This window comes from Rhipicephalus microplus, chromosome 10 (genome assembly GCF_043290135.1).
Source record: "Rhipicephalus microplus isolate Deutch F79 chromosome 10, USDA_Rmic, whole genome shotgun sequence".
In the NCBI taxonomy this organism is placed as follows: Eukaryota; Metazoa; Arthropoda; class Arachnida; order Ixodida; family Ixodidae; genus Rhipicephalus; species Rhipicephalus microplus.
Window position 1 is genome coordinate 7,418,303 of NC_134709.1, and position 22,172 is coordinate 7,440,474.

The 22,172-nt window shown below is 42.9% G+C and overlaps 1 protein-coding gene across 2 annotated transcripts in view; it reads left to right on the forward strand.

Moving 5' to 3' along the window:
• LOC119181903 (tyrosine-protein phosphatase 69D) overlaps positions 1 to 22,172 on the forward strand; it is a 710,121-nt gene that overhangs the window by 658,955 nt on the left and 28,994 nt on the right. For both annotated transcript variants that reach the window (XM_075874953.1, XM_075874954.1), the window contains exons 3-13: positions 1,647 to 1,873; positions 3,927 to 4,056; positions 7,206 to 7,499; positions 8,630 to 8,865; positions 11,557 to 11,626; positions 13,426 to 13,547; positions 14,150 to 14,369; positions 16,064 to 16,172; positions 17,976 to 18,122; positions 19,451 to 19,731; positions 21,555 to 21,666. In XM_075874953.1, coding sequence (XP_075731068.1) covers positions 1,647 to 1,873; positions 3,927 to 4,056; positions 7,206 to 7,499; positions 8,630 to 8,865; positions 11,557 to 11,626; positions 13,426 to 13,547; positions 14,150 to 14,369; positions 16,064 to 16,172; positions 17,976 to 18,122; positions 19,451 to 19,731; positions 21,555 to 21,666 — 1,948 coding nt within the window. The remainder of the gene's footprint in view (positions 1 to 1,646; positions 1,874 to 3,926; positions 4,057 to 7,205; positions 7,500 to 8,629; positions 8,866 to 11,556; positions 11,627 to 13,425; positions 13,548 to 14,149; positions 14,370 to 16,063; positions 16,173 to 17,975; positions 18,123 to 19,450; positions 19,732 to 21,554; positions 21,667 to 22,172) is intronic.

Here is a 22,172-nt window from a genome sequence, read left to right on the forward strand (position 1 = left end):
GCGTTCCCTGTGCTTCCGTCATTCTATCTCTGCAACGGTGTGCGAAACGCCATGAAAAACGTCAACGTCGGCGCTAGTTGCAGAGGCAACGCAGTCGCCGCGGAGCAGAGAAAGGTTAGGGAAGCCGACCGTAAACGTCAGCGTCGGCAAGCGCACCCCGAACATCGGGGCTGGGAAGTCGAACGTCAACGTCGGCAGGAAACTTCTACAGAAGCAACTTGGGCTCGGCGGGCCGAAGTGGAATGTCAGCGTTATCAAGCCGTCCCCGAACTTTGGCTCGGAAAGTGGAGGCGTAACGGCAGCTCTCGATTCAGATGCGACGAGGCAACGCGAGTCTGCGGCCAGAGCCGTCGTCGACCACAAAGCCCCCGCGATGCTTTCGCATCCCACCATGGTTGCCCGTAGGCAGAGAGGGTGGGATTTTTAAAGACGATAATCTTTCTTGGGGACCTTCGACGCAAATATTTTGGTCTGTTTGTACATTTCTCTGTTTGTCCACTCTTAACGACACCGGGTACTTGAAACGGCCGACCCCATCCGCAGCGCCCACCAATGTTGCTCAAGATTTAGCGTTCATACTTGTGCAATTGTCAATGACAAAGTCATTATTGCAATGTCTGGGGCACCATAACAACACGTATATAATCTGTATGTGCGTCTTTTACTAGAAAAGGCATAAATATGTAATTTTAAGGACCGTAGCGCTTATAACGCTGCGCTGACCATGCAACGCTTGCACGAAAAGGCGAGTGTTTCCAACGCTTTGCTAAGACGAGACGGTGGTGGCACTTACCCGTCGCCTTGCATTCTACACCTTACCACCTCTAAGACGGGCGCGCACACCCGTCTCAGAGCCACGCGCTTCGTTTTCCAAGAAAACTGCCAGATGGCGCTCATGTCTCACTTGTGATGTGACTTGATGCGCTCGTTCACCTCCACTGTAACGCAGCGCCTCCAGAATACCATTCACCGATTTTCCTGCGCAGAACATCAAATAAATGTTTTGTTCACTCTCTCCACACTCAAGACTATCGTCCTTCGACGACATTTGCAGATTAACATGCAGATACGGGGCCAATTTTTTACACGCTGCTATCTGTGCTTGCGCAGTCGCAAACGTGGCAAACGAAGAGAAATTGGTTTATCGTGCATGACGTTCACGCGATGCAAGGCAGAACGGGAATACAACTGCATGGTAAAGTAAGGTAGGAATCCTGACGCCATTTGACAAACCACTGACGCCAGGAATGTGGCTGCAAAGACGGAAAATGCTGGGAGAGAACACGCTAGTTTTTTTTTTTTTTTTTGCATTTAAGAGGTTGTTTAGGGGTCCTTTAAAAAATACCAGCAGATGTCTGAAATTTTCTCAGCCTTCCACTTCGGCGTTGCTCATAATTATATACTGGTCTAGAGCGTTAAAATCCGACACTGTTATTTTCGTCACAGCATTATCTTCAGAAAGTACAATCTAGAGATAAGTGCTGACATGTAATCCATGTGGAAACGTCAGACGCGCTGCAAGATTTCACAATACGGTATTTCTTGGTGCGCACGGTGGTACGTAAGCGTACGTGACACGCGGCAGCAGCCGTGATTAACGCCTGCGGTATACAAAGTGTGTGCGTTGTGGTTGTGCCCTGTTGCAGTGCCGGTGAGCGTGGAAGTTGAGCAGAGCGTGGTCGAGGCGACGGTCAACTCGTCGGTTACGCTGTCATGTCTTGCCACGGGTCACCCCAAGGTCACCACGCTTCTCTGGTCGCGTGCCTCGGACGACGACGAACAGGACGACCCGGCGGCGGCCACCGGCAACTCCACCAGCTCAGAGGACGCTACCTTTGGCAGCCGCTTGATCGACAGCACAAACGTCACACAGGTGAGGAAGGGGGAGGTCGTGCACGCGCATCGCGAGATTTTCGATTCTGTCTCGCGAAAATATTGACGAAGATAGCTTTCATCATTATTAAGATACTTAATAGCTCGTGAGACGGGTACGCCCCCCCCCCCCCCCCCCGAAAGAGAACATTGAAAGCTATTATTGCTCCGCGTCTCGCAAGAAATACCCCAGTCTTCAAAAATGTCCCGCATTTCACGCTATATTTTTATTGTTCTGCAGCGTCTTGAATTCAGCTGCATCAAGTAGCTCAGCTTAGTTCACCTTCTTTTCCTCTGCACATCGATTTTTGTAACGTTGTTGTTGTTTTTATGGTATTTTAATATTCTGGCTAGACGCAAGTTGGCCGCGCCCTCTTGTTTTTGGTAGCTAAAAAAACGGCTAGCTACACTCTAAAGGCGCGTTCACACTTGGCCTCGAAAAGAGCGAAACTCTCCGGAAACTGGCTCGTTTCGCCGCCTAAGCGGCCGGAAAACCATGCCGTGCATTCGGCGCGCAAGAATCGCTCCGAGACCGATTTTCCCGCCACGCCAAACCGGATCCGGTTTCCGCTTCACAGCCTTGGCTGCGCTAGATCAAACCACGTGACCTAACCAGACGGTCGAGATTCAACATGGCGGCACTAGCGTTGGCGGTGGCTCGCATCGGCTCAAATCGCAAACTACCCGTGCAGCACGATGATGCTTTTGATGGCCTCAACGAGGACGCGTTCATCGAGAGCCTGACTTGGATTGCGATCGTCGACAACTCTGAAAGTAGACGGGGCAGCGGCAGCGAGTCAGCAGGTCCTAACATGTCTCGCTCTTGTGTACAGCAGGTTGAAGCTGCGCCGCCGCTGCCGGTGAGTTCGCTTGTGTCGTTCCTGCTGGCGTATCTTCCGAAACAGCGTTTGAAAAGGTGCGAGCTGTTTCTACTCACTGTTTTGTGTCAATAACTATAATAAGAACTTTAATTCTCAGAAAGCAGGCAAAATCGAATTGTCAAGGTAGCGATGGCAGTGGCGGTAGGATGGGGCAGAACGAATGCGAACATCTCCGATGCGCGTGGCTGTGGTTTTCCCGCCGCTCTGGCGTTTTCGTTTTAGATGCGGAAGCATCTTATACTCGCGCCTTGTAGTGCGCCGTCCGCGCCGTCCGCACCGCTTCTCGAACATTCGACAGCTGACGCGCGCGCATGCGCCGTCGCGCCGTCGCCCACTCTTCCACCATCTGTGCATCCCTTCCTCCTCTACACACCGCGCGCGCTTCACTCCTCCACCATCTGTGCACCCTTCCTCCTCTACACACCGCGTTCGACATCTACAATTCTCCTGATTCTCCAGTGGACGCGCATGTGGCGTCGCGCTTCGAGAACATTCAACAGCTGACAGTGCATGCGCCGTCGTGCTGTATATATACTCAAGGTCGGCGCTCGCTCGCTCAGTTGCCGCTCGTCGGTTGGTTTGTACGGCGCGTCGACGTCCAAGGTCGCGGTGAAATGAATTCCAACGAATCCACAAACACAATGATCGACGTCCCTTCGACCAGCGCCGCCCTTTCGCATACGTGTGTACGTGTTCACTCATTTAACACCCCCTCCTACAACCACGTTAACCAATTTAGCCATCGACCCAAGTAAGTCGCAATTTAACACCCCATTTCACAACCACGTTAACCAATTTAGCCATCGACCCAAGTAAGTCGCACTTTAACACCCCGTTAACCAATTATATGCTCCGCATCCTCCTCAGTGTTCCCCCGAGGGAAGCTGCGGGCAATTTTTTTTTCTTCACGTGCTACGTATACGGCTCTCCAAAGAGACACGTTGACTCCCTTGTGGACCCGAAGACTCTCAGAAGGGAGTATAGTGACCTCCTTAAGAGAGGACTCTTTTCTGGTTTTCTTGTGTGTGTGTGTGTGTGTGTGTGTGTGTGTGTGTGTGTGTGTGTGTGTGTGTGTGTGTGTGTGTGTGTGCGCGCAGCGTGCCGCGTAGCATCATTCAAAGACTGCGTATGTTTAAAAATGAACGTGTCCTTTCGTTTTGTTCTTTTGCACAGGTGTCCGAGGTCCAATACCGGGCGCAGCTGACGCTTGAGTCCCTCCAGAGGCGGGACAATGGCACATACGTCTGCTACGCGGGCAACGAGTACAACATGACCATGGCGGTGCAGGATGTACTCGTACTTGGTCCGTATACTCTGGCATATATTCGCGGACTTTGTTCACTACAGTCCGTTACTGGCTGGGAACATAAGCGTGCGCAGAATTTGTCGCAGATCACAATGTATGGGGCAGACCTCGCGCCCTCCTCCTCTCTTTGGCCACATTAGAGCGCGTGCTACGATGTAATTATGCCACCGTTGTTTTTGTTATGCACGCAGAGAAATGCTTCTGCGAACTCTTGTCGGACGCGGCAGACATCACGTTCGGAAGTCGAGCTGAATTCGGAGCGCTGGCTTGCCGTACACAGAACGCCAACCGCAAAGGCTTCATAGTTCCCGCAAACATTCTGTTGGGCTTTGCCTCACGTGAAATTATGTTGCGGCAGAGCACCCTTTGCAGGGGCTGTAATGGCGGTCAGTGCGAACATGTGAGAAAGGCCCGACTGGGCTGGGCTCCCAAGGTGCACCGGTTGACATTCCCCAAATACCGCCACCCCGACAAGGTTCGCGGCCCGTAAGGCCCTCGGTTCCGGTCGCGTAGCAGAAACAGTCTCTCCTAGCTGCTCAAATCCGGCAAGCACGCTCCTCTGCAGGGGAAAAATAGTGGCGTGGGACAAGGTTGTTAGGGAAGGTTAGTTGCTCCTCCCTGATAGAAGGAATGTGGTACTACAAGAATGGCTGGAAAAGGAAGCAAAATATATTGCAGGGCGTGCTATGCTGTCGAGAAAACGACCTCTTGACGTAAATGCGTTCGTCGCTGCCGCCCTCGCATGCATTCCATTCCGGCGGGTGCTTTGGCATCTCCTTCCCGTATCAAGGCAGAGGGAAAACGACTAGACTACACCGTGCATTGGAAAGGGAAGCAACAACGTAATGTGACCTTCTCGCAGTGCAGCGTGAAGGGGCAAAAAATAACTTTCTTCCCAGACCGTACGTTTTGTTACGTCTGCCTGCTGACACGTAACTCGGGGAACTGTTTCGAAACGGCACGATCATCAAGCGCCTCAATTCGAGTGCCTCCACTTTTTTGTGTGTGTGTGTGAAAATCTGTGTCTCGGTATGTACTCAATGAAAGTACATGGTACTTTTCTCATTTGTTAACTATTTCAATTTCATAGATTGTGTTTCTATCAAAAGATTCTGTGCAGTGTCACAGACAAAAATGCCCTGGCAACCAACATTGAATGGTGCGGGGATGTGGTTTTAGCTAGCACTTAACTATTGTTGCGACACGCAATTTGTTTTTATTGATGTTTTTTTTTCCTGTGACTTTGTACCCCATTAATTTTTGTGTGCATGCATTGTGTTTTGCAATCACTCGCATTTCGATGTGCCACCTGATTCCCTTCTAAAGAAGTAAAACTAAATTTATTCCCCGTTAATAGGCGTAAGGTATGCAATGTAAGAAGGTATAACATGGAGAGAATTGAACACGCTCTGAAAAATGGAGGAAGCGTCAAAGCAGTGAAGAGGAAACTTAAGATAGGCGAAAATCGGATGTATGCACTAAGGGACAAAGAAGGCAAAATAACAACTACCAATATGGATAGGATAGTTAAAATAGCAGAGGAGTTTTACAAAGATCTCTGCAGTAGCCGGGACAACCACGACTTTAATACTATAAGAACTAGCAGTAACCCAGATGACACCCCACCAGGAATGATAGAAGAAGTCAGAAAAGCTTTGGAGAGCATGCAAAGAGGCAAAGCTGCTGGTGAGGATCAGGTAACATCAGATCTGCTAAAAGATGAAGGACAGATTGTGTTAGAAAAACTAGCCACCCTGTTTACAAGGTGTCTCCTGACGTGAAGAGTACCAGAGTCCTGGAAGAACGCTAACATCATCTTAATACATAAGAAAGGAGATGACAAGGACTTGAAGAATTACAGGCCGATCAGCTTGCTCTCTGTAGTGTACAAGCTATTTACAAAAGTAATTGCTAACAGAGTAAAGAAAACATTAGAAATCAATCAACCAAAGGAACAAGCAGGATTTCGAACAGGCTACTCAACAATCTACCACATTCATACTATCAATCAGGTAATAGAGAAATGCTCAAAATATAACCAACCACTATACATAGCTTTCATAGATTACGAGAAGGCGTTTGATTCTGTAGAAATATCAGCCGTCATGCAGGCACTGCAGAATCAGGGCGTCGATGAAGTATATATAAACATTCTGGAAGAAATCTACAGGGGATCAACTGCTACCATAGTGCTTCATAAAGAAAGCAACAGAATACCAATCAAGAAGGGTGTAAGGCAGGGGGACACAATCTCCCCAATGCTACTTACCGCGTGCTTACAGGAGGTTTTCAGAAGCCTAGAATGGGAACAGTTAGGGATAAGAGTTAATGGAGAATACCTTAGTAACCTGCGCTTCGCCGATAACATTGCATTGCTGAGTAACTCGGGAGAGGAATTGCAACTCATGATTATGGAGTTAGACAGGGAGAGGAGAAAGGTGGGTCTTAAAATTAATCTGCAGCAAACGAAAGTAATGTACAACAACCTCTTAAGAGAGCAGCGCTTCGAGATAGGTAATAGTGCACTTCAAGTTGTAAAAGACTATGTCTACTTAGGGCAGGTAATAACCGCGGAGCCAAACCACGAGATTGAAGTAACTAGAAGAATAAGAATGGGGTGGAGCACATTTGGCAAGCACTCTCAAATTATGACAGGTAGATTACCATTATCCCTCAAGAGGAAGGTATATAACAGCTGTATCTTGCCGGTACTTGGAGACTTACAAAGAACCTGGAGACTTGCAAGAAAGTTCAACTTAAATTGAGGACGACGCAGTAAGCAATAGAAAGAAAAATGGTAGGTGTAACCTTAAGAGGCAAGAAGAGAGCAGAGTGGATTAGGGAACAAACGGGGGTTAAGGATATCATAGCTGAAATCAAGAAGAGGAAATGGACATGGGCCGGGCATGTAGCTCATAGACAGGATAACCGCTGGTCATTAAGGGTAACTGACTGGATTCCCAGAGAAGGCAAGCGGGTTAGGGGGAAACAGAAGGTTAGGTGGGCAGATGAGATTTAGAAGTTTGCGGGTATAAATTTGCAGCAGTAACCACAGGACCGGGTTAACTTGCGGAACATGAGAGAGGCCTTTGTCCTGCAGTGGACGTTGTCAAGCTGATGATGATGATGATGATCACCATTTACAGAGCCCCCAGAGGTGAACCTGTCATCACTGAAGGCCGAGGACGCGCGCACAGCAAAGCTCAGCTGGCATGTGCGCCACTCGGGCAACCAGCCCGTATCGCGCTACCACCTCCAGGTGCGCAACTACTCCACCGAAGCCGACTGGCTGGACGTGCACAATGCAGTGCCACCGAACATGACCTCTTACCTTGTCCACTACCTGGCACCTGGTGCCACCTACGGTTTCCGCCTTGCGGCTGTCAACTCGGTCGGTAACGGACCCTGGGAGCAACGAAACATCACTATGCCACCGGATGGTATGCATCCCGGTTCACAGGTTTTCTCAAGCCTAAGGATATTTTAAAGAAAACTGCGGTCTCGCATGTGTGTTCAAAAATTCATGTATCCTTATCCACTTTCTCAAGCACGTATGAGGCCTAAATAGCTGTAAACAAATTTTAAATGGTAAGTTAGTTAGGCAAAATGCATGTTTGCACGAAGGTGTGTGTGTGTGTGCTTGTATGAGTGTTTGTGTGGGTGTACAGAAAGCGAGGTATGTGGCTGGGTAACAGAAGGCTGATACATAGACATAACCTGCAAAGAAATTTTTGTACAGTATCTATATACCCATACTGATTCTTCTGCATAAATAGACTTCTCTTTGAACAGTTTTGTAGGTATAACTTCTATATCCCAGGAAATAAAACTTAAGAATAACTATATAAAGACACCCACCACAGTGGTATAGTGGTTAGTGCAAAAATGTAAATCCATAGCTCGCAGGTCGAATGCTGGCCATGGCGGCTGCATTTTGATGGTGGTGAATTGCTATAAAACCGTGTACTTAGATTTAGGTGCATGGTAAAGAACACCAGGTGGTCAAAATTTTCTTTCACAGCCCTCCACTACGACATCCATCGTAATAATATGCTGGTTTTGGCACGTAAAACCCTAACAGTTGTTGTTATTATTATTATTATTATTATTATTATTATTATTAGTCTGTAAAGATGTTCATGAAATTACTATGTCTTTAAGCACATAGCTAATATTTTGTTATCTGAAAAGCACTTTTGTAAGAGAAAACCACAAGTTATGCTGTTGCACAGAAAACGAGTTTCACTCCTACTTTTCTGACTATATTCTTCAGGTTACGCAGCATCTTGTGAACATGCAATATTGTCTTTATAATGGGATTCATGTTTTAACTAATGAGCTCAATGTCAAAGTGAGTTTCCAAGCAGAGTTTTTTAGCTCATTGAGCAGTGTTTGTGCCTCACTTGTTAGAATAGCTCTTAGATATTCAGCCTGTATAATATCTTAATAAAGTGGTTTCGAAAGCTACATGTGATGCTGTGCACATGACTGTCAATTTTTCGGTATGAACCGCATGTCTAATCATTCAAAGCTAATGCGCTCGACTGTCATTTCTTTTTAATCCATCCAGTTCCACCAAAAATCAACCAGGTGCATCTGTTGGCAACAACTAATGAGACCCTGGTGTTTGCATGGCGAAGGCCTAGTCATGATAATGGCGCAAACATCAGCCAGTACCAGTTGGAGCTCTTTCGTCCAGGCCAAGTCCACCGCAACCAGACAACACTCTCAGCCGAGCCACAGAACAGGCTGAAGCACATGTATGTCTATGTAAGCCTCACACCAGGAGAACAGTACATCTTTCAGGTGAGTGAACGCCTCTTTTATTCCGTAACTGTTACACACCTACTTTTTCTACTGGGAGCCAACATAAACACCTCTATATCTGGGCACTGATCGTAATGCTGCTATTACTGCAATGTCTTTGGCGTGACGAAATGTTGATTCCTTTTAGCAATACATTCTATCATTACAACACAATATGCCTTCTCAACTTGGGCAGATAGGCAACGCCAATCAAACTCTTGCATGGACATCAAGTGGGAGAGTGGGTAAAAAAGCGTGCATGACCCCCCCCCCCCCCCCCCTAAACCACACCAACACTCATTCATGACCCAATTTCCACCAGCAATATTTCCGTCCACCACCGCAATGTAACACGGGGTTTGCATTTGCGACCACCTAGACAAAATCATGCTGACATCTATTTCAACAGCAACATACTTACCTAGACAAAAGTTTGCATGCTTACGTTCAGCAATGACAAGACTAGAGCATACCAATGCTGGCATATACACCAGATAGCAAAGTGTTGCCTCTTTTTCCTTGTGCTTAAGCTCAAGCACTTCCGCAACCTTGAGCTTTATGCAAGAGGTGACAGGGCTTCCAAGTGAAAAAGGTTGGATGGATACGAATCTTGTTATTCACTGGTTTGATTGTGTGTGGCATGAGAGGTGAAATGCCAGCCTAGTGCTAGACTCCATGCTTTCAAGTGCCACCTAGACCAGCATGTCATGGACAAACTTGCTGATTGCCACATGGACTAAGTGATAATTTAAACTCGGTGGTAACACTGGATCGCATGAAATCTCCAATACAGTCTCTAGATGTGTGCATAAATAGGTCCTGGAAAGACTGCACGCAGACGCCAAATTACAGTGTCTTATGAATGGATGCAACATGTTCACAGCTGGCTACAGAACCTATCTATCATGCAAATGACAAGATGAGTGCATGAAGCTTGGCGTGGAACTCGAATAAAAAGTGAGGTCATTAGGGCACTTAGTAATGCAAAACCTCCATTGTTGTGAATGAAACATAGGATGAAATGGGCGCTGTGACCAGACTATGATAAAGACCTGTCCGGGAATGACAGAAATCGAATAAATGGGCTTATTTTATGCTGAAAATGTTTCACTTTGTGTCATCATTTGCAGGAACCGCATGCATGTTAGTATTGACTTTCATTTATTTTTTTCTGTTAGGATTATCGATTGTGCTTTAGAATTGGGGTGTGTTTAGTAAAAACTGGTGCTTGTCAATTTTAATATACGTGTAAATCTGGATGAGGCACAGCTGCTCAGTAGTAAGAAAATGTAGACAGGATGTTGTGGGGTAACTTAAACAATAATGCTGGTTTTTTGATAAAAGGCAATAGAATTTTTTTATCCAATTTTTTTAGCTATGCACTAAGCTGGTGAGCTAATGTCATTGGTACCGATTGTATAAATAAGAATTGTATTAAAACTTTTTTTTGTTATACTATTTCTTTTTACTATTGCAGTAAGTGCACTGTTGCTACTCACAAAATCGCTACCACTACACTTGCTTTTTGGCCCAACAGCATGCACACGATTTTCTAGCGACTATCGACAAGATTTGCTGTCACGGAGGCCCATCCGCTGCCGCCGCTTGTCTTGTCAGCCGTGTCTGGAAAACTTGAAATGATCGCTTGTCGCCCGCAAGCCAGTGTGGCGATTTCTGGCAACACGGCTAGTCCCTGATCCTCACTTCGGTAGTAATTTGCTCTCGATGCTTGTACCTTTTTTACATTTGCATCTCACTCGGAGAGTGAGAGAGCAGCCGTATTTTATTGTGAATCTCATTATCGAAGGTTTGTTTATATGTTTCGACAGTAGCTTGTGACAACTTGGTTGCTTGCTGCTTTGTAAAATCGTCATGCAAAGTGCGTCATAGCCACCATAGCGTACTATGCTTCTGGGCACCCTGTCGCGGTGAAATCAAATATTACGAAAGAAGGTCATGAAATGCTTCTGTGGCTTCCTTATGCTACACAAGACAGCAATAGATTTGGCATGTTATCATCGAGCTACCTTTTTAAACTTCTTTTCGCAGTTTGTGGGTATGCACACGTCAGCTTGCTATCTACCAACACTGACACTTTGTTGCCAACATGTGGTTGCAGCCATCACGATGGTGCAAGTTTGTCGTTGACGCTTGTCATTGTCGTTAGAAAATCACGTGCATGCGGTTGGGCCTTGAGTGCTGAAACTAAGACATAATCTTTTGAAGTTACCTACATGTGACCATCACTCTATGACAGTGTCCAGTGATTTTAACTGAAAGCATACAATTGGCCTCTCTCCTGAAAAATGAATTGTGAACATATTTTTATGAGCACATGATTTTCTTTCTATCTTTCACACTCTATCAAGCCTGATGTTGTCAATGACCGTGAAAATATTTTGTGCACCCTTTTGGCAGACTTCCAATTAGCATAATGGCTTATCAATTACTTATACTTGTCTTGAGCTTTCGTCATTTGTCTGATTTTTATATATACTTCTTATGTAGCCTAAAATGATTAGTATGACCTTTTGTCTAACGAAGATCCCATGGTCATATTTTTTCTTTTTATAAGAAATATTTAGCAAATTAACTTACTAGCACTTCTGACCTGCATATAATTTTTACAATACTATGCATCTAAATGCAAGTATTAAAGATTAGTACATTACTATGGTTTACCTGTTTCAGATGCGTGCTTGCAACATCATTGGCTGTGGAAATTGGTCCGAGCAGCTGGACGTGAGCACAGCTGACGGAAGTAAACAGATTTTGAAGTTCTTTTGCATTCATTCACATCTCTCAGGAAATGTGATAGCTGCATTGCAGCAGCTTCTGCATGATACTAAGAAATATCTCTATGCTCTACTGAAGACATTTAGCTCTGTTGCAAAAAGTTCTCTGCCGAGCTAATTTTCATTCTTCTTAGCTAGCATTACCTCACAATTAGACTATGAATTCCTCCCCTCTGACACACACTTCTCGTTCAGCATTAAGCGATAAACAAGAATACATTTTGGTCATTTCACTTCGAACTACATCATTGAGAATGGCTTAAGTGCTTGCAGCATCTCTGGTGATAGGATAGCTGACACGGCCACAAGAAATGCAGAGATTGATGATATGGTTTTTTGACCAAAGTGGAGGAGCAGACTCTACTGCATTTTAAATGCAACATCATTCAATATACGTCGAAAGGTGCTGTAAAGTTTTGAGTTTGGATATAGTGGCAACTCAATCTCATTCCACTTTCATTCCAATAACTTCCCATAAATACTCAAATATCATGAATCATAGGCTAGGGCTATGTCATAAGAATGCACAATCTCAGCATTGTGTGAAGTTTGCAAGTTTGCAATCTATGACAATAGAAAACATGGAAAGTCACTTGGCTATCAGTCCATTGCATGCAATGCACAGGGCTGGTAACATTTTCCGACTCGCGCAGAGACGGTGTCGTACCCAATGAAGTGATACCTCCTCCCTCCGTCTCGCCAAAATGTGATGACTGCAGTGGAATCAGCTGTAAGGCTATTCCGTGCTTCACATTGTTCACTTGGTGCTTCTTCAAAGCTGCTAAACACCACCACGGTGGTGTAGCGGTTATGTTGCTTGGCTGCTTACTCCATGGAGGTGAAACGCCAGAGGCACATGTACTGTGCAATGTCGGTGCATGTAAAAGAACGCCAGATGGTGGGAATTTCTAAAGCTCTCCATTGCGGTGTCCCTGATAATCGCATTGTAGTTTTGGAATATAAAGCCCCACATATTAAGAGGGCTATTGAATGTGGCTGAGAGCATTTGATGCAGAACAGGGCTTCTTGGCAGCACTTCAGGTAACATCAAGGAGAATGGGGGGCTTAACGAATGGAGATTTTCATTCCACCGCCTTTTAAAAGGAAATTGTTTGGCCGCAGGTTTTCGTATTTTCTAACAGACATGCCGCTTATGGTCATTCCCCAAGCACACGTAGAAAATTAAGTGCACATGCGCCCTAAAAAGACTTCATAAACATGATCTACGAAAATTGTTCACAATACACCTAAACATCTCGGTAAATGTTCACACTCCTCACTCATTACTGCCAGAAGTGATGGAATTCGACATTCGTATCCTTTGCAGCATCAGTTGTATCAATTGTTGACACAATGTGACCACAACATAGTGAATCTTGCATAAACATTGTGTCAATGTTATGGCAACAATGTGTACTGCTTGTGCATTGGTTGAAAGTAACCTGGCTTCAACATTCCATTGCCATCATCTGGTGGTTGTACTATATTGTAGATGTCGTGAAGAGATCTGCTCTGCGCCTGTACAGTCATTACCAAGACTACTCGGTGCACACTGTCAGCCTCACATTTTTTTTAATTTCTCTATGTGCAGATGATCATGATTAGTTTGAGAATTTCAGTATGGTTATCAGACTCAACTTTGCTTTTTAGGACCTATTGTTATACAATAACTATATCATAACTACTTCAGCAGCCATATTTCTTTTTATAAAGTACACAGGTAGTGAAAGTTTATCGTATATGTGCCTATGCATCAATCTTTCAGTGGCTGGAGCACCACAGAATGTGACAATGTTTTGTGTTGCAAATACGGAAATGAACATGACTTACGGCATCATCACATGGCACCCACCCGAGGATGCGCGTGGAACTATTGTTGGTTACAAGGTAAATCTAACTGCTCTTTGCTTTCCTAGTAGCGCTTCTTCGCCCAAATCTCTCCTACCCTGATTGCAAAATGGCAACTTGGACAGAAAGTGTACCTATTTTGCGCTAACAGTATTGCAATTGTCTGGTACATGCATACTCATTGATTGCACCGGACAGTTGGTTACTGGCCCAGGTGGCAAGCAGAAGTTAACTTTGATAGTGTTTAGTGGAAGTCTTAGTTTTGCCCCTGCTATGCAGTGATTACCACAGGAAACTTCGCAGGATGGTAAGTTCAGAATAAATATGTGCACATGTAGTTAAGCTTGCTGAAAACCTTCATTCTCTCGTGTACACTTCATTCATTTTCAAGGTAGCTTTTTTTTATACCATTTTGGTGAGCTGTTTCCAACTTGGCAACATTGAAGTATTGTGAAAATAGAAACATAAAATAAGGAAATTTCCTAACTGTTTCAATACCTCTGCAAGACTTAGTTTTTCAATGACTTCTCAACCTGCAGCTCCTGTGAATAGAGCTTACACTAGCATGAAAGCCGCAGTACCTGCAAAGCAATGTTTTTAATATTTTTCACTTCCTTTTCATTTCCATTTCCTTCTCGTAGGTCCTGTTAGAAGGGCATGCGTTTTTTCGACGCGAGACGGGTGTCTTTGACACGGAGCGTCTGAAGGAGCCGCATGAAGTAAACTCCACCACTCTTAAGTATACCATCACCATCAAGCCCAACACCAACTACACCGTGCGCATTTGCACCGTGAACAAGGCTGGCTGCGGAAATCTGAGTGGTGTGACAGCTCGATCGACCTGCACTTCACCTCCGATAGGTATGCTAGCTCAACCGTTGCGATGAATTTTGAGACTTGGTTTAACATAGGTGTCCTAGAATTATGCAGAGTAGTTTTAATTGTGCAGCAATCTAAGGAACCGCTCATTTGTTGTCTCATACTGGCGTCGCACACTTTCTGTGTTGATACACACAAGACGTGAAAAGAAGCCTGCATATTTGAAATGCCAACGCATGCTTGCCCATGAATGCTAGTATCACTCAAGGGTTTGTTCGTCTGTCTGAGCCAGCATCAGTAATTGGACAGAGATCTACGAAAAAAAAGCAAATGCGATATGCCAGCAGCAGGAGTTGTTTGCTGCTCCACAATCGGAGTAGTTAACAGTACAAAATCTGTAGAACAAAAAGAACACATGGATGGAGAAAGGGGAATTACAGACGCAAGAAGAAAATAGCCGAAAAGTGCAGATAAACTTGAGGTAAACACAGCCAAATTACTGCTCTTCAATTTATGCATATTTCGCTTGGAATGGAATTTGCTGTGATTCTTTTTAATCAGCCACCACACTTAATCCACATAGCAAATTAAGCATTAGCATAACTTGACCTTGTTCATCCATGTTCGTGCGCATATGCACTGATGACTGACTGTTCAAATTGTATGTTAAAGTCATCGACCAAAAGACCAAACTAGTCATGTGCTGAAAAATATGCAATTTGTCTTTGCTGGTATGGTAGTTTGGTTAAATATACTTTGGAATGCATATTAGTTGAGTGAAACTTGAAATTTTTAGTTGGGTCACAGGGTTATCACAGGCATGCCACTAATTACAAATTATACAAAAATACATCATGCTCTGACAAGAAACCACAGCTGTTGCTTCTACACTTTAATCGTTTCATTTAGGACTTTCTTAACTTTAGTGCACTGTTTGGAACATTTGTTGGACATATAATTTTATAATGCAGAATTAAGAACATCACCAACAAATGGAAGCATAATATTTCAGGTTGTTGCGACAATAATGGGCTAACTGCGATTGTGTTAATAGCGTAGCGGGTGAAATATGAGACACAGGACAAGGGAAGGGACAGAGGAGAGCGCTTCCTTTGTCCTGTGTCTCATATTTTACGTGCTACGTTGTTGTCTTACCAACACGCCCAACTTTATACTCTAGTCAGATTGTGTACTAAAGTAATTTCATTTTCCAAAATTTGTTTCTGGAGGTGCTTTTTGTTTTATTGCTATGGAGCTTGCGTGGCGTGGAGGCGATTAGAAGTAATGAAGTTAGGTAAATTTCTAGAAAGGGCCCTCGCTGCCAAACACCGCCTTTCTTATAGCAAAGTTTTTAATGTGCTCGCCCCGAGAATTGTGAAAGGAAACGTTCCATAAATATTTCACAGAATTATTGCTAATACCTGAACTGCATAACTAACTAAAGATTATATCAAACAAAGCAAGGAAATAACAAGCTTGGCGCAATAGCAGAACTTGGATTCCATTTATTGAGGCTACAGGAAGTCATGTGCGCAAATTTTTGTAGTAATGAACACTGTTGGCATCTTGCTCCTAGGTATTAAGAGTTAATGCATAAACTTGTACCATCAATCCTGTTTACCTGAGTTGTTTTCACTAATTGCCAGCTTGACGCAGAAGTTTATCTGCTTAGAAATACGATACACTCTTTGTGATGTAAATGTTTTTTTTTAACAATTTAATGCAATTTTCCTCAGGGCCAGCACAACTGCCCAAGTTCAACCTTCAGCGAATGGAGCGTGAAAAGCGTCACAGGCAGCTAAAGCTCCACTTGAAACGAGTGTCCGAAAGGAATGGAAACATCCTGTACGTATTGCATCTGTAGGAAAGGTTGTTGTATTACTATGCCGTGTCTTCTGTTGACATTGTTGTGGTGCGCACAAATCTGCATATGTACTAGCTTTGTGTGAAAAGTAGACGTTAGGTTCGAAACAGATTCATAGCAAATAGTGATTTGGTCGAATGGCTTCAATATGAATTCAGATCGTATACTATATCAGTTATTATAAAGGAAAAATTTTCAGATTTGTTGGGACCCAACTAACCTGCTCACTATTTTTTTTTAATTTGAAACAAGACATACAAATGTCATTCTTTTCGGTTCAAGGGAAGTGGAATCAACTTTGAATAGTAGCAGGATTTGCTTTCGGTAGAATGGAAGTGATAACTTGTAAGATATGCTACATTTTAAAATTTGCTATACATAGGTCATATAAGTCAGTATAAAAAGCTATTAAACTTAAAAGATGATGAATCGATGTAAAACTAGCATGTTCATTTAACCTTGAAGTGGGGCTTCGGAGCAGTGGATATTTTTTTTTATGGATGTCTGTAGGAAAACTACTTTTACAAGAAGTTGCATGCTGTTTATACATGTCCATTCAATAATTTCAAATACTTTGACATTTCTAACAATTTAAACTTGAATTGTCCATTTGCATATTTCAAGTGCACGAATATTTGCACAAGCACAATGTGTACCTTTTTCGGTAGGCTATGTGGAGGGCCTGGTCCTGCAAAAACAAAAGCACTTATCTGCTGCTTTGCACACTGGAGCATTTCGCAGCTCGTGAAACTCCATGGGCACGGTTTCACTATTAGCAAGGTCCTCCTAATAAAGTAATTAATACTGTCCAAGCATTCTATAGCTAACAGTAATTATTTTAAATTGCACAATGTTGCTGTATCGACAAGCGTGCCGAAGCTATAGGCAGTCATTCAGAGTGACACCGAGGAGTAACAACAAACTATGTTAACAGGCCACTTACTTCCAATACAGACAACCAACACAATTATATTGCAACAGAAAATTTTCGTATTAGCATTTTCAAGGGGCCCTGCAAATCTTTCTCGAGTAATCGTGCAATAATTTCACTACCAGAGTTTCACTACGCCTCGTGAATCAACGTCCAGAAAAATGTTTCGAATCTGTGCAGTACAAGTAGGCTCAAAGACTTGCCGCTTGCTCAGAGTGCCTCCTCTCGCCTTTCGTACCAGTTTGCAATCTGAAGCTATGCAGCGGGGAATGACGAGGGGCTGGTTTCATATGTCAGCACACGTCATGACCATACTTTCCTTTTTTTTTTCTTTGAACGTACAGTCTACTTACAATGTGATCGCAGCAAACTGGTGCAATGTAGAGCATGGTGGACATGTTCGTGGTGCACTACAGCGGTCATAGTAACTATGCAGCTTGCAATGTTGACATTAGGCTATTGCCATGTGCTTTCGGGCTGATAACGTAGTTGTCTTGGGGTATCTCTCATCATTTGTCAAAGGAAAAAAAAGCAATTTCTAGCTGGCTTTGAAATTTAATTGCCAATTCTATGCTGTGCTCTGCTACAATGTTTGGCTTGTTTGCAGGAGCCTCGACTGTAAATTGGCAGCATTTTGTAGCCATGTTCGAAAATTGTTGCGGGGGCCTCTTCAAGTTATTTGCAACATCTCGCTGATCCAGTCGACACATTAAATGAGAGCGCAGTACCTGCAACTACCTAGTTGACCTAGCCATGCAACATACTTTAATGTAGTGAGCAGTGCTTACAGCCGTTACCCACTTACCCTGCAGAAATTCAGGCTATTGATTAATCATGCACTATGACCTTTCAGGTGCTACAGGGTGATCGTGGTGAAGCTTGCCCGTGGGGAGACATTAGAGTCATTGCCCAAGGACCAAAAGCAACTAAACATCACGTCCTATCATGAAGTGCATCGTGTAAGCAGCAATGGAGCCTACATTGCAGAGGCTATCAGCAGGTACAAAGCATAAAAATGGTGTTCTGTAAAGTGCGGGCTTTTAAGCCATGTCTTGTGCAATTTGGACTAGTGCTTTTTTTTCTTGGGCTCACTGGATACGTCATGTGGCTTTGATTGCGATTTGTGCAAAATTTTCATTTCAAGCATGAAAAAAAAACAAAGAGAAAATAGGGAGAAAAAGTGAAACAAAAATAGTCATAATAAATGACAGAAAAATAGAGAATAACAGACAGAAAAGCAAAGAAGGGTGTAAAAAAAAGACAAACTAAGAAAGAGAATGAAGCAGAGATAAAGAAAAAGAGACAGAAAAGAAAATTAGAGATAGAAATTGAGTGAGAGAGAAAGAAATAGTATTAAACTGACACAAAAAGAGATACAAGAAACTTGGAGCAAGGCTCAGAAAGAGAACAAAGGAAGAAGAAATAAACAGGAACAAGGAACATCGCCCATTTGCACTCTGCCTTCGGCCTTAAAGCATTAGTGCAAAGCTGGCATAATTTCATTTTTTGTTTGCCTCTACTTTTTTATTACTCGTCCACAAATTCCTCCTTGTTTACCTGGCAGATATCACGGGAAAATCAAATTTTTTATCTGTCATCTAAAATACTTATATTGGAATGCACCTTTCAGCTGTCTTCTGCTTGGGAATTCGTTCGTAATCTGAAACCAAACCTCAGCTAGAAAAGAAATAAATATTAGTTAATTGATATGTCAAGTGTAAATAAGCAATGCGTAAAGCACCAAAACGTTAAAAATATTTAAAAATTGAACATTTCGGATCGGACTGTTTCGTATATCAAGAACTTTTTTTGCCGTTTGTACTTGTTTTGCAAAGGCACTATTGTAAATCAAACTTGTCATTTGGGCAGTTTATCAGCCATTCAACAAGATAATATGGCATGTCTAAACCAAAAACAGCTGCAGACTGCAGCTTCATCTAATAGTGTTAAATGCAGGAGGTTTTTGTAAAATCATTCAGTTATATTTTTTTCTGACATCGTCTGCTATACTGACAGTTATTATTAGCCCAACTGAATGCTCATCATAATAAAATCAAGAACCTTTGAAAGCAACTTGTTTATACTATTCTGTTAATGAATCGAACATTTTTGTAATAAGGTTTAAGTTTTAGGCTTGAGTTGTTTAGGACAAAAAAGTGCACTATAGTATGTGTTGCCCATTGCATTTATTGTACTATCAAGGATGTAGAAGCATTTATTCATTTGGCACCTAACCATTTTGAAGTGATTATCTGCAGCAATGAAATAAAATGTGTGTGTGAATGTCGACCCTATTATGTAACTTATTCATTATCTTTTGACTTTCAGTGAAGACTTTGTGGAAGAGGTGATCCTTGGGGACGAAAGGAATCATGTGTGCTCTGCTGATTCGATGCGGAGCACAACAGAGGACTCGCGCATGAACAGAAGAGCTGCCGATGCACTCAACATCACCGAGCCGTCCACACCTGCCGTCGATGTTGAATATGTGCGCGATGGCGCACTTGCGGCCAACACAAACTACACCGGCTTTGTCCAAGTACATGTTCGAGGTTCTAATGGGGCGTTGCTCTCTCAGCAGAGCCCTTACTTTGCTCCAGTGGAGACAGGTGGGTCTCTGCGACCATTCATAATGAAATGCGCTGAGTATAAGTCACCCCAAAGAAGCACACATTGTTTTTTTCCTCTACAACGCTTTTGTTTAGGCTTGTGCGAATAGAAAATTTAAGGTTTTAAGTGAATTCGGAGTGAAAAGTGAATCGGTCAAATAATTTCGAATTGAATTTGAATGGTGTATATCGCATCATATAAAGAAAAGTGAGCGTAATTTTCATGCTCAACTAACCTGCATAATATTTTTTTAATTGAAGCAAGGTATGTGCAATTGTCTTTTTTTTTTATTATTCAAAGTGAAGTGGAAGCAACTTTGAATAGTAGCAGGGCCTCGCTTTAGGTAAATTTCAAGTGATGACTTGTAAAGTATGTTTCATTTGAAAATTTGCTGTACTTAAGCCAGATGAGCCGGTATAACAAGCTTTTGAAGTAAAAAAAATTATCAATTAATGCAAGGGCAATATGTTTATTTAACCTTGAACTGGGGCTTTGCAGCAGTGCGAATTTCTTTCTTGGTAGGGTAGTATTCATGCTACGGCACCCCTCTACTGCAGCAAGATCACCTTTCCAAAGGGATACATGCAGTTTATAAACGTCTATTTGTTCATTTCAATAAAAATAAAGGATACTTTAAATTCATTTTGAAGTGAACTCAAATATTGTCTTTGTTTCAAATGTTCGAAGTACTCGAATATTCGCACGAGCCTACTTTTGTTTTTTAACTGAATGTCTTTTTTATATTGAATATGGCAAGTGGATTTTTTAAAACTTTTTTGTTGTCATATAGTTCGAAATGAAACCATCTTACTCAGATTCCTTACAGCAACTTAAAAAATGTTGACAAAGAATGTTGATCCCCATCACTGTAACTTAACTTCACAAACCAGTATGGTATTACGAAAAATAAATATGAAGCTGTTGCTTGCAACCTTAGGGCTAAATGGTTGCAACTCAGAGCTAGCAAATAATTCTGTAAATTGAGTGCCACAGGAATCCCCAATGTGGAAGCAGTACTGAAGGGTAAAATTTTTTATTAGCAAAGACGGTCAATTATGCCTGTTGCAATGATTCTGTTCCACTTGATAAGAAAATTGGGATGCGAGAAATTCAGAAATATTTGACAATGATTTCATATTAAACCTTTGTCTCTATCACCTTTTTAGCCCCGCCACGGTGGTCTAGTGGCTAAGGTACTCGGCTGCTGACCCGCAGGTCGCGGGATCAAATCCCGGCGGTGGCGGCTGCATTTACGATGGAGGTGGAAATGTTGTAGGCCCGTGTACTCGAATTTGGGTGCACGTTAAAGAACCCCAGGTGGTCGAAATTTCCGGAGCCCTCCACTACACCGTCTCTCATAATCATATGGTGGTTTTGGGACGTTAAACCCCACAAATGAATCAATCAATCAATCTATCACCTTTTTAACATTCACTTCAAAAATACATTAAAACATTGTAACCTGTTTCACTGTCTTGAAATGTATGTGTGCTTGTATTTTAATTTTTTTCTGAAATTTGTGCTTGCACTTTGTATTGAACTTGCATTCAGCAACCGTATTGTCTGATAAAAGTAACTGATTCGTTGAAATACTTTTGTAATCTTTCTGATTCTTTCCCATTTTCAAGTTACATCTCTTTACTGTAATTTCATGCAAGCAAGGTTAAGAAATTTTGCTACCATTTTTATCTGCAAGACCTCTTCTTTTGTTCTTATCCTATATGTACACATGCATGCACAGATTGAAGCAAGAGAATGCAAATGTTCATACAGTGCCAGCACTACATGCACTGTAGCATATGCTTTTTTTTTTTCTACACAGGCACTGATCGCAACACTATCACTGCTGAAAGCCCTGCTGCAATTGTGTTTGGAGTAATATGTGGCCTTGTCCTTGTGGCTTTGATGATGGTCATCATTGTGTGCATCATGAAGTAAGACACCACTGTTACTGGATGCACTGTATTTGATAAGTATATTACCTGGCTGCAACCTGTGATGACTCGCTGCCCCCAGAGTCCCGGTACAAAAATTGCTGCCAATTGATAGTCAAGGTTTCCGAGAATATGCAATCTAAATACATGGCCCAGAATTTACTGTTAACTTTCTAAGTCAGTAAGAAATCATTGCTTTTTCTTTCTACTAATGATTTCATATACCCAAAAAACTGCCCCGTATACCCAAAGTCCACGGCCTTAAAGCATGTGGAAAACGCCTGCAACTTCATATTTTACGGATTCTAAAATATTTTCTCTTGTTAATTTGAAGCAATAAGCTCTTTTAATGAAAACATTAGATGATTACTTGGAAAAAGTGTTGCAAGGCCCCCTTATTTTACAGGTTCTGTCAAAAGATGGAGCACCAGCAAAGGAGAATCATTTGTACTTGGGTTTCAAGTACTTACTGAACGCAGTGTATTTGAATACGAGTCTCCGTACTT